The sequence below is a fragment of the Phytophthora sojae genome (assembly GCF_000149755.1).
Source record: "Phytophthora sojae unplaced genomic scaffold PHYSOscaffold_3, whole genome shotgun sequence".
Classification (NCBI taxonomy): domain Eukaryota; phylum Oomycota; class Peronosporomycetes; order Peronosporales; family Peronosporaceae; genus Phytophthora; species Phytophthora sojae.
The window spans coordinates 4,793,334-4,808,209 of NW_009258117.1; the positions used below are offsets into that span (position 1 = coordinate 4,793,334).

The 14,876-nt window shown below is 54.7% G+C and overlaps 4 protein-coding genes across 4 annotated transcripts; 2 read left to right on the forward strand and 2 right to left on the reverse strand.

Moving 5' to 3' along the window:
• Window positions 1-89: 89 nt before the first annotated feature.
• PHYSODRAFT_492922 (hypothetical protein) lies at window positions 90-4,085 on the forward strand (the record flags this gene model as incomplete). Its single annotated transcript, XM_009525200.1, has 5 exons — window positions 90-2,524; window positions 2,661-2,780; window positions 2,861-3,106; window positions 3,239-3,317; window positions 3,387-4,085. The coding sequence occupies 5 exons, from the start codon at window positions 90-92 to the stop codon at window positions 4,083-4,085; spliced, it is 3,579 nt and encodes a 1,192-aa protein (XP_009523495.1).
• A 578-nt stretch (window positions 4,086-4,663) lies between these two features.
• PHYSODRAFT_497896 (hypothetical protein) lies at window positions 4,664-6,796 on the reverse strand (the record flags this gene model as incomplete). Its single annotated transcript, XM_009525201.1, is given in 4 exon segments — window positions 4,664-4,990; window positions 5,055-5,159; window positions 5,174-6,541; window positions 6,620-6,796. 4 exon segments carry the CDS (start codon window positions 6,794-6,796, stop codon window positions 4,664-4,666), a joined length of 1,977 nt encoding a protein of 658 aa, XP_009523496.1.
• A 1,252-nt stretch (window positions 6,797-8,048) lies between these two features.
• PHYSODRAFT_557110 (hypothetical protein) lies at window positions 8,049-9,101 on the reverse strand (the record flags this gene model as incomplete). The annotated part of the gene is made up of 2 exons (XM_009525202.1): window positions 8,695-9,101; window positions 8,049-8,621 (listed from the first exon to the last, which is right to left on the reverse strand). The coding sequence occupies exons 1-2, from the start codon at window positions 9,094-9,096 to the stop codon at window positions 8,049-8,051; spliced, it is 975 nt and encodes a 324-aa protein (XP_009523497.1). The 5' UTR covers window positions 9,097-9,101.
• A 1,024-nt stretch (window positions 9,102-10,125) lies between these two features.
• Window positions 10,126-10,311, forward strand: PHYSODRAFT_489115 (hypothetical protein; the record flags this gene model as incomplete). The annotated part of the gene is made up of 1 exon (XM_009525203.1): window positions 10,126-10,311. A coding segment is annotated over one exon (186 nt), but the record flags the coding sequence as incomplete, so codon positions are not given.
• Window positions 10,312-14,876: the final 4,565 nt, after the last annotated feature.

Here is a 14,876-nt window from a genome sequence, read left to right on the forward strand (position 1 = left end):
CGAGGCAACGAAGCTGCGAGCCAAGACGATCCGGATTCCGCACGCGTGGAAGACCATCACTCTGCATTCCGCATTCTGCTCGCTAAAGCATGACGGCGGGGAAGGAGGCGGGCGCCGGCACCAAGTGCTACGTGCCGGACGACACGTACGTGTGGCTGCCGGCGCAGATCCTGCGCGAGGACAAGAGCACGGACCCCAAGCGGCCCGAGAAGACGCTCGTGCTGCGCGTCTTCCCTCCGCCGGGCGACAGCGGCGTCGTCGTGGACGAGGAGCGCGTGCTGGACTTCAATGAGCCCAAGGTCAAGGCGCTGCTGCAGAGCCTGCAGCTCGAGTCGCTGCCCTACCAGAACGACAACCTGGGTCCGGACGGCATCGAGGACATGACGGCGCTCAATTACCTGCACGAGGCCGCCATCCTCTACAACGTCAAGAAGCGCTTCCTGCAGAAGCTGCCGTACACGTACACGGGGGACATCTGCATCGCCGTGAACCCGTACCAGTGGCTGCCAGAGCTCTACTCGGAGCAGACGCAGTCGCAGTATCTTACGAAGGCGCGGGACGAGCTGCCGCCCCACGTGTACGCGACGTCCATGGCGTCCTACAACGACATGAAGCGCCATGAAGTGAACCAGTCCATCCTGGTGAGCGGAGAGTCGGGCGCTGGCAAGACGGAGACGACCAAGATCCTCATGAACCACTTGGCGTCGGTCGCCGGTGGGCTCAACGACTACACGATCAAGAAGATCATTGAGGTGAACCCGTTGCTGGAGTACTTCGGTAACGCCAAGACCGTGAGGAACGACAACAGTAGTCGATTCGGCAAGTTCACGCAGCTGCAATTCGACAACGCCGGCACGCTGGTGGGAGCTAGATGCAGGACGTACTTGCTGGAGAAGACTCGTGTGATTTCCCACGAAGAGGCGGAACGCAACTACCACATTTTCTACCAGCTCCTGGCAGCGAGCGATAGCAAAGAGAAGTGGTTTTTGGACGACGCCAACGAGTGCTACGCGTACACGGGCGCTAACAAGACGATTAAGATCGAGGGCATGTCGGATGACAAGCATTTTGAGCGCACCAAAACGGCACTTGGACTTATCGGCGTCACGGAGGAACGCCAGGAAGTTCTGTTTGAAGTGCTCGCAGGTGTGTTGCACCTCGGACAAGTGGAGATTCAGGCGAAGAATAATAATGAAGAATCCGAAATCGTGCCGGGTGATCAAGGAGCGGTGCACGCTACCAAGCTTCTGGGTATCTCGGCGGAAGATCTGGAGAAGGCGCTGTGTTCACGACAGATTGCAGTGGCCGGAGATAAGGTCACGGCCTTTTTGAAGAAGGACAAGGCTGAAGAATGTCGCGGGGCTCTGTCAAAGGCCATTTACTCCAATGTGTTCGACTGGCTGGTCGAAACGATTAACACGTCACTGGAGAACGATAAAAAGATGCGCCACCATGTGGGTATTCTCGATATCTTTGGCTTCGAGCACTTCCAGCATAACTCCTTCGAGCAGTTTTGCATCAACTACGCCAACGAGAAACTTCAGCAGAAATTCACCCAGGATGTTTTCAAGACCGTCCAGATCGAGTATGAAGCCGAAGGTATCTTCTGGAGCCACATCGACTTCGCTGATAATCAGGATGTGATTTCTGTGATCGAAGACCGTCTTGGTATCATTTCTCTGCTCAATGACGAGGTGATGCGACCCAAGGGCAACGACGAGTCTCTTGTCTCGAAGCTCTCAACTATTCACAAAGACGAACAGGACGTCATCGAGTTCCCGCGCACGTCGCGCACACAGTTCACTATCAAGCATTATGCTGGGGCAGTCACGTATGAATCGCTGGGCTTCCTTGAAAAGCACAAAGACGCACTGCTGCCTGACTTGTCCGACCTGATGCGAGGGTCGTCCAAGGAGTTCCTCAGGGTAATTTTCGCTGAAAAAATTGCCAGTCCTTCTGCCACGCGGAAGAAGAGCAATAGCAATGCCCGGGGTCTTGGTGGTCGAGCTGCGGGAGGCGCACTAACCGTAGCAAACGTTGGCACCCAATTCAAAGACAACCTCAACGAGCTCATGACCAGTATCCGACAAACGAAGGTGCACTACGTGCGCTGCATTAAGCCCAACAAGAACAAGAGTCCAAGCGAAATGGATCAGCTGATGGTGGTGTCGCAACTACGATGTGCTGGTGTGATCGAGGCGATCCGCATTTCGCGCGTTGCGTATCCGAACAGACTGCTGCTAGAGGAATTGGTCGATAAGTTCTGGATTTTCGACGTGCAGCACCGGAATACCGATGTCCCTGTCAAAAAGAGGTGCGAGGCGCTGATGAAAAAGATGGAATTGTCCTCGCCGGAGCAATACCAGATTGGACTTTCGCGCATTTACTTCCGGTATGGAATTCTGGAGCAAATGGAGGACAAAAAAGCAGAGAGGTTGGATCTCCAAGCCCGGCACTTGCAGCACTACATGCGTGGATTTTCTTGCAGACTCCGCTATCTCCGCAAGCTGCAAGCAATTGTCAAGTTACAGGTATGGATGAACCTATCGATGCACATGGTCTGGAAGCTTTATCTAACTGTTCGCATAACGCTTGCGCTTCTGAATTCAGTCGGTTGCTCGGTGCGTCATTATGATGAATCGGTACCAATCGTTCAAGAGTGCAGTGATTGCCCTTCAAGCACACTGGCGTGGGTACAAGGGTCGTTGCATCGCACTTGAGGCAAAGAAAAACAAGAGCGCGATCATTATCCAGAAATATGCTCGTCGCTTTGTCAAACGGTAAGCGCGCAATTTCTGCTGAGGTACTCAACAATCCCGCGCGTGGCTGAGTTTCTGGTGTTGTTGTCTGTGCTGCGCAGTAAGCAGTTTAAGGATGAGCGGAAGGGTGCTGTGAAGATCCAAGCGTTCTTGCGCATGAAGTACGAGCGACCAAAGTTTATGAAGGCTCTTCAGGAGAAGAAGCAGCAAGCTGACATGGAGTATCAGTTAAGCAAGCTGCAGGAGCGTCTGCATGATGAGCAGCGACGAAATGCTGAGCTCAAAAAGGATCGGTTGTCCACGTCATCTAATGACAGCCAGCTCTACGCAGAGACCAATGGGACACGGTCTCGCGGGCGTTCCACAGCTCACATGTGGATGGCCGATGCCGATGGCATCATCAACCGGCTTAACGAAGAGGCGGGTCGTCTGCGCAAAGAAAATGAAGAGCAGCGTGCACTGACAGCGCAGCTGAAAAGTGAGATCGAAAAACTCAAGTTTGACCAAACGGTTCTTACGGGGAACTTTCAAGTTAAAATCCGCGGGTTCCAAGATACGGTGAGCTCTTCGGATTATGAGTAATCTCTCCTTGCAGTTTTGCTAATGATTGCTTGACTAAATGTGCAGATTCGAGAGAAAGATAAGAAGCTCGACGCGGTGGAACGCGAATGCGTAAAGCTTCGTGAACTTGTAGGCTCTGATCCGATGCTCTCAAGCCAAAGATCTACGCGAAAGGACCGCCGATCCGTCTTCCGAAGATTGGGATCCAAGAAGGAGTTTGACGATGGTTTCGATCATGGAGATGCTAGCCGAGCCTCAACAGCCGTGCAGGCAGCGCTCACTCAGAAAACAGCAGAAACGGCGCAGTTCCTTCGGCAGTCTGCGCAACGTATGTCGCGTGCCTCGTTGTGGCGCCACAACAGTGGTGGCGACAGCGACAACGAGAATCGTTATTCTGGAAGTGACATGGGCGACTCCGCCGGTCGGCCGTCGCTTCTGCAAGAGGTCAGTGCTGCTGGTGCTGGCGCTATGGAGTCTTTGAAGAATCGACTCACCGCCGTGAAGGATAAGTATTACGGCGAGGAAGGATCATCCGCTGCATCCCGCCAGAATGTTGAACTGCGGAGAGCTTCTGCAGCAAGAGAGTCCTTCAACTTGGACGCACTGCCCCTTCCTCCTGGTTGGGAGGCTCGGTTGTCCCGCTCGAAGGGCAAGATGTATTACTGTAACCCGACCTTGCGAATTACGCAATGGGACCACCCGGCCATCGAGCCAACCAAAGGGAAAAAGCAAGCAGCTGCAGCTGTACAGCGCGCGAAAAGGTAAGAAAGTGTTGTGCTGCACCCAGTAGGTGTACAATGCTGACTATGCGTGCACTACTTGTGTGGTACAGGAGCGGAACAACCGTGGGAAGCCCCCCGCGCGACTCAATAGGTAGGCTAGTGCCCTGAGCGAATATTGCTTCACGGTTATACGTGCTCACAGTCGCAAATCAACTTTGTGCATTGCTGCAGACGGCGTACTCACGATGGAGGGTCAAATCTAGGCACTGCCAGCTGAAAAACAAGGCTGAGGGAAGTACAAGGACAGCGGCCTGTCAGCGCGAGCGAAAGTCTGCCTTGATCGGGTTATTTGGCTGGGCAACACTACTGTCCGTGTGGGCGGGATCCGTCGTATGCGGTGTAGGCATCGCTCTGAAGACCACCTTGCTGACTCCGTGCTACGTACTCTTTTTCGTAGCATCCCTGGCACAAATACGTGTCGTCTTGAGAGTTCCACACTGCGGCAAACGCTGTGGTTGAAGCATTGGTGCAGCAAGGCTCACAGAATTTGCTGTCGTCAGGATTAGCCCAGCTCTGTTCCATTCGCCGGGGATTGTAGAAAAATTGTTCACCTAGCAGAAATTAAACACCACAAAATGTTAGTGGCGCCAAACAAGGCACAGCACTTTGCACATTCGACCATTTACCAAGCACATCGTCCGTCATGATCACCCAACAGTCTTCGTACTTCAGCTCGTCTGAGCCTAACACACTTGGCTTCTGACTCGTGACTTTCCCCGTCAAGGTGTTTCGATACCTTGGCGCATGAGTTTCAGTGTCGAATTCCTTCACATACAGCTCTGCAAGCATTCGACGTAGTAACTTGCGTGCTGCGAACATTCGAAACGCGCACTGAATGCTCAGAGCGCTCTTCTGGCGAGCTGCACGCTCCTCGGCATTTTCAGCAAGCTGGAGCAATGCAGACAAAGTTAAGCAAGCGACCCTCATCGAGACTTCACAAAAGACCACGTACCAAACGTTCTTCCTCATCGCTATCCAGCTTTTGCAAGAAGTCCGATTCCGCCTGTAACCAATTGCTCTCCGTCTGCACAGCACAAACGCAACAGCACATTAGAAACTCTAGCTAGACACTGAATGCAGCGTCATCGTTTGGCTGCGTACTTTGCGTCGTTCGTCCTCGGTTTCTTCCGCCATAACCTCATGCTGCGCCCGTTCAATGACTTCTCGCTTTGGAATCACGACTCCGTTAGACTTGTACTTCGCTGTAAGTTGCTTCGAGCGTTCTTTAACGCGTTGGTGGAGCTGCGCATGCATTTTTTCCCACTCGCCTTGGACCTCCTCGAGTTGCAGTAACTGCTCAACCAGCTTGCCACGCTTCCGAACTTGCTCCGCTATCGTGTTTTCCCACTGGGACTTCAAACGCTCGTAGCTTTCTTTCTCCTGAAGCTTGAGAGCCTCCTTTCGCGCCACTTTCTCGGCCTTGAAAACTTCCCACTCCCGCTGTCGACGTCGATGTACTATCTTCTGCTTCTCGGTACCGTCGATGCGGCGACGTTGTTCCTTGTACTCAGCCTCTTCACGCAGTTTATCGTACTTCTCCGTCACTTCGCGTCGGTGACGTGCTGCTTGTTGTGCTGCATCCTCTGATAGTCTCAGCATCTCCAACTCGATTCGCCGTTTTGCCTCCTCCTCTTGAAGTTGTCGAGCTCTGCGTTTGTCAGCGACAATTGTCCGGAATAGGCGCTGCAAACGCCGAGCCATCTCCCCACGGACGAACTCGCGGAATGCCTCACGTTCCCGCTGCATTGCCGCCATCTCACGATAGTAATAGGCCAAAAGTCTCTGTCGTGCTCGGATTCTCCCCAACCGGCCGCGATAAACGCGCTGGATACGAATGGCTAGGAGGTTTTGACGCCGCAGCTTTCGAAGATGTCTCGTGAAATGAGCTCGCATGCGAAAGGCACCTTGCACGGCTAGGACAGCTTGTATCTTTCGCCATGCCTCTTCAGCTCGCATTCGTCCGCGCATGCCGCGAAAAACGCGCTGAATCTCCAGTGCTGCGATACTTGCTAGTGCGTGTCGACGTAGTGCCCCAAACGCAGCGCGTTGCTTGATTCGTGCCGTAATTGTGTATGCAAAAGTCATTGTCTCTCTAGCTGTCTTGCGATCTCTGGCATATTGCGCCCACGTGTGGAAGCACAACCGCGTGACTTTGGTCTCATTGTAGTAGCGCAGACGTCGCAAAACCCGCCTGTTGTGCTCCCGCCTTCGCGCACGATACACGAAGTCGCGGTACACAGGAATGCTCAGCTCATCTATGACACTTGTGTGTGGCGTCATTCGGTGATTTACCAACGTTCGTAGCGGCGGGAGCTGCAGCAATCGCTTGAACACCCGGAAAGTAATTCTTGATGACGATATAGCGGAAATAAAGCTGGGGGAGGACAGTGCAAGCGGTGTTGATCGGATCGACGGCAGCATACCGAGTGCAGCTCGAAGCTTGGATAAAGCACCGCAGGTAATGCAAATCGGTGAGTGAGTAATGAGATCGCATCGGAGCAGACTGAAATGGCTTACCCTGTCGGAGACTAGATGCGAAGCAGCAGGGTTTCGCATCGCGTGAGTGAACATCAGCGTCACGTCGTCCGCGTCAATTGCGTCCGAGTCGTTTTGCTCCAGGCAGCCACTCGAGGAAAACACGCTAAACGCCCAGATCAAATGCTCCCGCAGCGTCAGCAGAGGTTCCTGAAACATCCTGCAGTCAAATTGGCTAACGAGTCAAAGATGCAAGATTCATCATCACACCAGATGAAGCACCCAAGCATTACCTGAGTGCGATGAGCAGAGTTCTCCAATTTAGCACAGGTACGTTGTCAACAGATCGCTCGCAGCAGAACTGTAGCTTTTCCAAGTGGCGGTCGAGGGCCAACCGCGCAGCCGTCCTTACGCTGTCTTGGTCTTCAGCATTATTATCTTGGCCCGAGCTTATATCTCGCTTCCCTTTACGGCCATGCCCAGTCTTCTTTGTTTCACGGCGATGATGGATCATTGCTACTACTGGAATGCCAAAGATTTGGCGGACAACACTCGTAAACCGTGCCTTCGTAACGAGGTGGTGTGGGAATGCGCGAAAGAAGCCCTCGTAGAGAGCTCGGTCATCGCCCGCCAGACGAATACCGTGGAAGCATGGCGCCGACATGAGCTTCATCTACAGTAGAGTACCAAAGTATGTTTAAGCGTGCCATTGCCAACCTACTTAACCCAAAGTGAGGCACACTCACGTACCAGTTGCAATAATTCTCTCCACCTCTTGGTCTGACAGGCTTCGAGCGCTGCGTATCCGGGCGTGGTTACTTGTGCCGGCAATTCTGCAATGACCCACGGTGCATCTTCCCTCTGCTCAATTAGCTGGCGCCTTAGAGCTTCTCTCTTCTTTCGGTCACTGATGTTGCGCTCCGATAACGGGTCCGACTCGGCGTCATCCGACTCGCCCTCCCTCGACGATGCCAATATTCGAGACTCAAGGTCTTCCAGCTGTGCGTCGAAAGAGGCAATTGCCTGCTGATCGGCGTCTTTATCCTCGTCCTTTTTGTCATGAGGAGTAGGTGCCGCGTTTGCTACGCCGTCGTCGGCCAGCGGGTCCATCAAGGCGTCCGCGACCGCTTCAGCAACACCGTTCGGCCTGCGTCTCTTGAAGTGGACGCACCATATCTGGAGTCGAGTCTGACCCCTACGGAAACTTGGCACCAGTAAATTTCATCTGCCGAGATAAAAGGCTTGCTATCGATGTTTAGCAGGCAGACGCAGAGCTCGAAATCATGTCCTCTGTATGAGTCGCAACGCAGGAAGGGGGCAACGCTGGGTATCAGATGGACTTTAGTCTTGCCAACTCAGACTTCATAATTTACTTGTGCACTGCAAGTGCGTCTCTCACCACTCAGCCAGCCTTCACACTTGCGGTAGCCGCATCTAAGGAATAAGGTGGGGGGGCTCATTCAAAGTTTGCCTACGAAATGGACGTGTCCTCGGGGCTGATCAAAGCGTCGACGAAAGCCTTATCGCCCGAGCCACTCTCGATCATGTGCTGGATCGACAGGAACCCGTCGCTGTTCATGCGAAGAAACGTCTCGTTGGAGTGCACCAGCGCCTTGAACGCCTGCTGCAGTACCGCAACGTGGAACGTAGCAGCGCAGCTCCCGGGGTAGTCGCCGTCACTCGCCGACGCGCACGAGAACTCGATAAACGCAGAGGACGTCGGCGCGAAGTCGATCTCGCATGACCCCGTCTCGGACGTGGCGCTTAAACTCAGGCACTTGGCCTCCGACGTATCGTCGGGGCTCCTGCTGTCTGCGTCGGCCATGGCTATCGTCACGCTCGCGGCACTCGGCAGGTCGTAGAGCTCGGCGAACGCGTCTCGCAGCGGCTCGGACTGCATGATGCAGCGAGCCACCACGGCCGACTGCTCGAAGGCGCTCTCGAACTCCAGCTGACCCATGTCGCCGCCCTCGTGCTCCAGCACCTGCATCGAGCACTCGCACATGACGCCGCTGTCCTCCACGACCAACAGCAGACTGGCGCTCTACACGCAAGACACCACTGTCAGCAACTGGCTCGCTCCGTCCACTCTACCCCTCCGTTCTACCTCGTCCTACCTCTGGCTCGTAGGTCATCCGCAGCGACGTCGTGGGCAGCGCCGCGGGCCCAAACATGGACAGACACTCGATCAGCAGGCTCACGTTGAGCGCGAAGCTCAGCTGCACGTCGTCCTCGTCGTCGACGAACTCGTCGTCCTGCGGATGCTCCGCGCCGAACTTGTAGCTCTCGAACAGCTCGCGGCCGATGGACGTCTTGATCTGCAGCGACTTGCCCTTGGAGTGCGCCGTGAACAGCAGGCCGCGCCGGTCCACGTCGCAGCGCACGCGCTGGTCGCGCTTGCCGTGCGCCAGACAGCTCAGCAGCATCACCAGTACTTTGACGCTCTCGGTGGTGCACGTGAGCGTCGGCAGCGGCGCCGCCGCGCTCATGGCGGCCTCGTCGTCGCTACTCCACGCCATTGTTCGTGTTGGAAAAGCTGTTGATATGATTTTCCTGGATTTTGATTGGTCAGAAGTACAACCATGTTGTCGGATACAACAAGGTTAGAGTGGAGACCTGCACTTCCTTGATCACTTCGATCCACATCACTAAATTTCCATCTGTTGAGAGGTGCTGAAAGTCGTGTACTTGCTGTCTGCAGAGCTGTAGGCGTAGCAGAGTTGATCTCAGCACGAAGGTGCGGGCAGAAGACGAACGGAAGGTAGGAGACTGAGGTTGCCTTGGCAGAATGCCGTGGCGGGAACAACCAAGGCGGCAGAGCTGGTTGTGCTCCTGCTGGAGAATGCGGAAGTGAGTGCCGAGCTGCGCAGCAGCTCGGCGCCGCCGCCTTGGGACCCTTGCTCGTGTTGAAGGAGTTTCCTAACCGACCTATGCTTTGCTATGCTGGCAGGTGCTGTTGCTGCTGCTGAAGCTGCTAATGTGCTGCGCCTGTCAGTTGCTAACCGCTGCCGCGCGGGGCAACGAGAGGTAGCGACCTCCCACAGTCGCAGCGGTTTCTGTGCTGGCGAGCTTCGCCTGCGACCGCGTGCCGTCTTTCCGCGCTGCGGAGCACTGCTTGGTGGCGCTGGTACCGCTGGTACCTCACACTCCCACTCGCTCGTGGCTCACGTCGAGGTGATGGATTGTCAGGTTGACATCTTTCCAGTCTGCAACTAGAGGCTTCACCTCGCACGCGTCGCGAGCGTATGCAAACACCACTGCAGTAGCGACCGCAGGTGGTATTTAGCTTGCTTGGGTGTCTCCTTGTTCATCCTCGTCCGTTTGCGCTGCTGCTGCAATGGGCAATACCTTCAATTGCTTGCGAAACTTGTGAACTTCGCGTTGGCGAGAGGCTTGGTCATGATGTCCGCAGTGTTGTCGTCCGTGGATACATGCAATGTACGCAAAGCCCCTTCCTCCACAAGATGCCGGATCAGGTGAAACTTGTTCTTGATGTGCTTTGTAGCGAGTGCTTCCCCGGCTTCGCTGTAAGATAGAGAGCAGCCTGGTTGTCACCACGGAGCAGAGGCGTGGCCGCAGGCCAACGCAGTTTCTCTAGAAGACCGTCCATCGACAGGATGTCCTTCACACCTTCGTTCATCGCAATGTACTCCGCTTCTGTGCTGGATTGCGCATTGATGCCCTGCTTCCGTGATCCGTACGAGATGACATTCCCGTCCAGGTACGTAACGTAGCCGGAGATCGACTTCGCATCGTCGGGGTCGTTTGCATAGTCACTGTCCGTGTAGACCATGACCTCAACATTTTCTCCTAGCACGACATCCATGTGCAATCCATGATCGCGGGTCAGCTTCAAATACCGAAGCACTCGCTGGGCCTCACGAAAATGCTTGTGCTCGAAGCAGGACAAGTACTTGCCGAGGTGACGCACTGCATGCGCGATATCTGGCCGCGAGCCAGACACTAAGTACTGAAGAGAGCCCACAATTTCACGATACGGCAGCTTGGTATCAGGTGCAAGTGGTTTCAGATTGGCCTTCGACTCGCTGGTCGATTGCGGTGTCCAGCACCCATACGCATCCTGCATGTTGAATGTTTTCAGGATCTTGTTAATGTATGCACGCTGGCAATACACGATCTTGTTGTGGGTTCTGTCGATGTTGATCTCAATACCGAGTAGGTACTTGACCTCGCCCATGCTCGTCAGAGTAAAGGCGCTCTTCAGCTGAGTTGCGACCTTGTTGCACAGCTCCGGCGATCCCATCAGGAGTAGATCATCCACGTAGACAGTGAGAAGCATCTGCACGTCAACATCAGGATCATACATCGCGTAGAGTCCGTAGTCACTGTCCAGGCGGGTGAAGCCAATCTCAGTCAGCAGCTTGTGAAGAGTCTTATTCCACACTGCTGGTGCTTGCTTCAAGCCGTACAGCGACTTGAATAGTTGGCAGACGTACTGGCCTCCGTTCTCCTCAAACCCCACGGGCTGCTCCATGAAGATGCATTCTTCTAGGAGCCCGTACAAGAACGCTGTCTTGACGTCAAACTGTAACACGTGCCAGCCACGCTTCACCGCGTACAGAATAACTGCTCGAATAGTCTCAAATCGAATGACAGGGGCGAAAGTTTCAACATAGTCCACACCAAACTGCTGCTTAATGCCATGGATTACAAGGCGAGCCTTGAACCGCAAGATACGACCTTGTGCATCCCGCTTCACAGCAAAGACCCACCGATTTGTGATCACCGCTTGGCGTTTGGCCTTCGCCCTGGCTACCAGTTTCCACGTGCCATGTTCTCGTAATGACGCGAGTCCCTCCTCCATCGCTGCTTTCCACCCCAGCCAGTAGATGCATGCCTTCGCTTGTTTATAGGTGGTAGGGATCGGAATCTCGGCGATGGTATTCAGGATCGACCCGACCACATAGTCTCGCAGGTGAGCAGGCAGCTTCCGTTTCCTTCGTGGACTGGCCACACGTGCTGGAGTGGGTGTGGGTAATTTGCTAGATGGTTCAAACGCATTGCTGGAGCTGTCACTTGAGCTTGAACGCCGCTGGCGCTTGCGCTTCTCCCGTCTTTGCTTGGCTACGGCTGGCTGTAACTCCACACGTGCAGGAGGGTTACGAACTCCCACTGGCTCAGAACTCTCTGCAATCTCAGTTTCCGCAGGAAGATTCAACGACCCTTGTACCGCTGGTACGACGAGTGCATTCCCAGCTTCAGGAAATAGTCTCGCTTCCAGGGTTGATGCGATTGGCACCAGTTCAGTAGGAGTCGTCGTACATAGCCCTTCGCAGCCGTGAACTTCTCGTGAAAATGAACATTTCCACTGCGCCTCGTGGTCACAGCTCCGGTTCGTAGATCCAGTAGTTTGTAGCCAGTTGTTTCCGTGCTGTACCCAAGGAATAGCGACAGCGTAGACCGCGGGTCTAGCTTCGCGCGAGTTGTACGAGTCTCAGGAGGCACAAAGGCATGCACGAGACATCCCCACGTCCGGAGGTGACGCAGCGCTGGCGCCTTTCCGAACAATGCTTCATGAGGCGATTTCCCGTGTAGTGGCTCCGTTGGCAGTAGGTTCATCGTGTCGACAGTGTGCAGGACCGCTTCTCCCCATAACAGGTTCGTCATGTTAGTTGCATGCAGAACAGCCCGTAGCCTAGGAAGAACGGTGCCATTTGCTCGCTCCACAATGCCGTTCTCTTCAGGTGAGTAGCCGTTGGTAGTCTTGAACTCGATCCCTTCCTTTGAGCAGAATGCCCATAGGTAGTCGTTCACGAATTCACCTCCCTGATCCGAATGTAGTAGCTTCACGGAGTGCCCTGCACGCTTGAACTGATTGTTGAGCTTCAACACCAGTGTCTCAACCAGAGCCGCAGCCTCGTCTTTATACTTGAGCAGATAGCACCACTTGTAACGCGTAGCCTCATCCACTACAAGCAAGAAGATCGTTTCCCCAGTTGCAGTCTCCTGGTTGATGCAGCACAGGTCCATAGAGAGCTTCTCCAATGGATGCTTCCGCCGATTGGGTCCTCGCTTGTAGGTTGTGCGTTTGAACTTAGCTGACAAACACGGAACACACTCGTAATCCTTCAGCGACTGCATGTTAACGTTAATGCCGAAGTCGACGTTTCCACTCGCCAACTCTCTGATCAGCTTCATGTTGACGTGGCCGAGGCGGTTGTGCAGGAGCCCCATGGCGTTCTTGCGCTGCTCCACAGCTCCAACGAGACGCACCGATCGCTTCACTCGCATACGGTACAGCATGTCATGACAGTCAAAGCGCATATTCAATCCGTCCTTGCACAGCCACGCTGTACTCTGATCATCGTTGAACTCCAGCTTGAAGCCGCAGGCACGCATGTAGCCAAGACTTATTAGATTCACGTGGGCGTTAGACGAGTAGTGCACCTCATCCAGACGACGCGGCTCCCACTGACCCGAGACTCCATTCATCACTCGAAACACGACACTTCCACTCGCTTGCATCGCCTCCGTCTGGCCGCAGGCCATTAGGAGATTGCTCGAAGATCCATGCTCAATGTATGAAAAACAGGTCAGGTCGCCGCACAGGTTCACTTGCGATCCGCTGTCTAGAAGCCATTCCATCTCATCGGCCTGCAAGGCCGGGGCACGCTGGTCACGCTGCACAACTGCTGCATTGACCTCAAAGTCAGGTGACGCTGGTGTCGTGGGCGAATACTGAGTGCTTGTGGCAACAGGACTGGATGGCGGGCTGGTTGGAGAGTACTGGGGAGATAGAGCACGGGCAGGCATACCGCTGGCAGAACTTCGTGCCTGGAGCTTTTCCTGCATCTTCTTGACCGCTTGGGGTCCTAGCACCGCGAGTACTCTGCCATCGTGAGGGATTGACTGCTGGTAGCACAGGGCTCGCTACTGCCAACCTCATCATCTGCACGCGAGGTCATGCATTCCACGACTCGATCTTGCGAACGACGCGAGGCCTGCTGTCTCAACACCGCACCACCAAATGACTGCACCGCTTGGTTACCGGTGCCGCGCAAGGTTTGTCGCTTTCCCTGCTTGCACTCCGGATCACCACGCCAGTGACCTTTCCCGCCACAGGCATTGCACTTCGAGTTCTTCTTCTTTTTGGTCATTCGCTCAGCGCTCCACGACGAGCTTGAAGTGGAGCTTCCACTGCTTTTGTTTCCGCCATACTTGCCGCCTCGCTGGCGCGACGAAGAACGACGGGGGCCTTTTCCATTGTTGCGGTGCTGCTGCACTGAATTTGTCTGAGCCTGAGTCGAGAGGCCACGACTGCTGGTTGCTCCACTACTGCCAGGGTCGTGCTGCGCACGCTGAAGCTCAGCATTCTCCAATCGCCCGCGAGCATCGCGAACGGTGTATTTGAAGCCCGGGTCCCGCCGTAGTTTCTCGGTGACTTCATCAGCAATGACCGGGTAGACAGCATGCGCTTTAGTCAGCATGATCTTAGCCAGCCGAGAGTCCGAGATGGGGTCATTGTTTTCGGCAAGCTCGCGCTGCATCTTCAACAGGTCAGCGATGTACTCACGCACCGGTTCGTCGGGGCGAAGCATCCGCCCGTAGAGCCGCTCCCAAATCAATACTGTGTTGACTTACCGCTGGTACCTCACATCTGTCACGTCCTCTTCGGTGATCGTGCCCCCCGTCGGCTTTGAGCTACACACAGTCCATCAGGATTGTGTCAACTAGCCGAGCGCCGCCGCTACGCGGCGGGGATTTTTAGTTAGTTGGCGCTTGACGCTATGCTCGCCCCGCTATTGGAGCAGGCTGCCTACGCTTCGCTACGGCAGTGGTGGGCCCGTTCCGCTCGCCTCGTCGGCTCGCTGCACTACTCTCAATGTTAGGTTAGTACTACAGAGGCTGGGCGGGCCCTGCGGTCCCGCAATATCGTATGGTGGGGTCGCCTTCGGTGACGGACCGCCTTCGCTGCGCTCGGCAGCTACTCGTACTTAGTAGGATTCGTATTTAGTGAATAAGCGTGACGATTTTGATGCCGACCGACGGACAACGACGATCTGATTGATTCTTAGGACTAGCCGAGCGCCGCCGCTACGCGGCGGTAGTTATGTGGTTAGTTGCAGTAGATAGGGCCGCCCACCTCCCTTTCGCTCCGGTGGGCTTTTATCAGTTCAAATGATATTTTTTTTCCGATTGTGTGCGTGTAAAAATGTTTTTATGCTTAGTGTAGTCGTGGATGGTATCAGCCAAAATAACTATTCCCATGCCAGCGTTACTATGAGTAGATGGATGTTGCAGGGTAAAATATTCTCTATTGTTCGGCCCTATCTTGTAC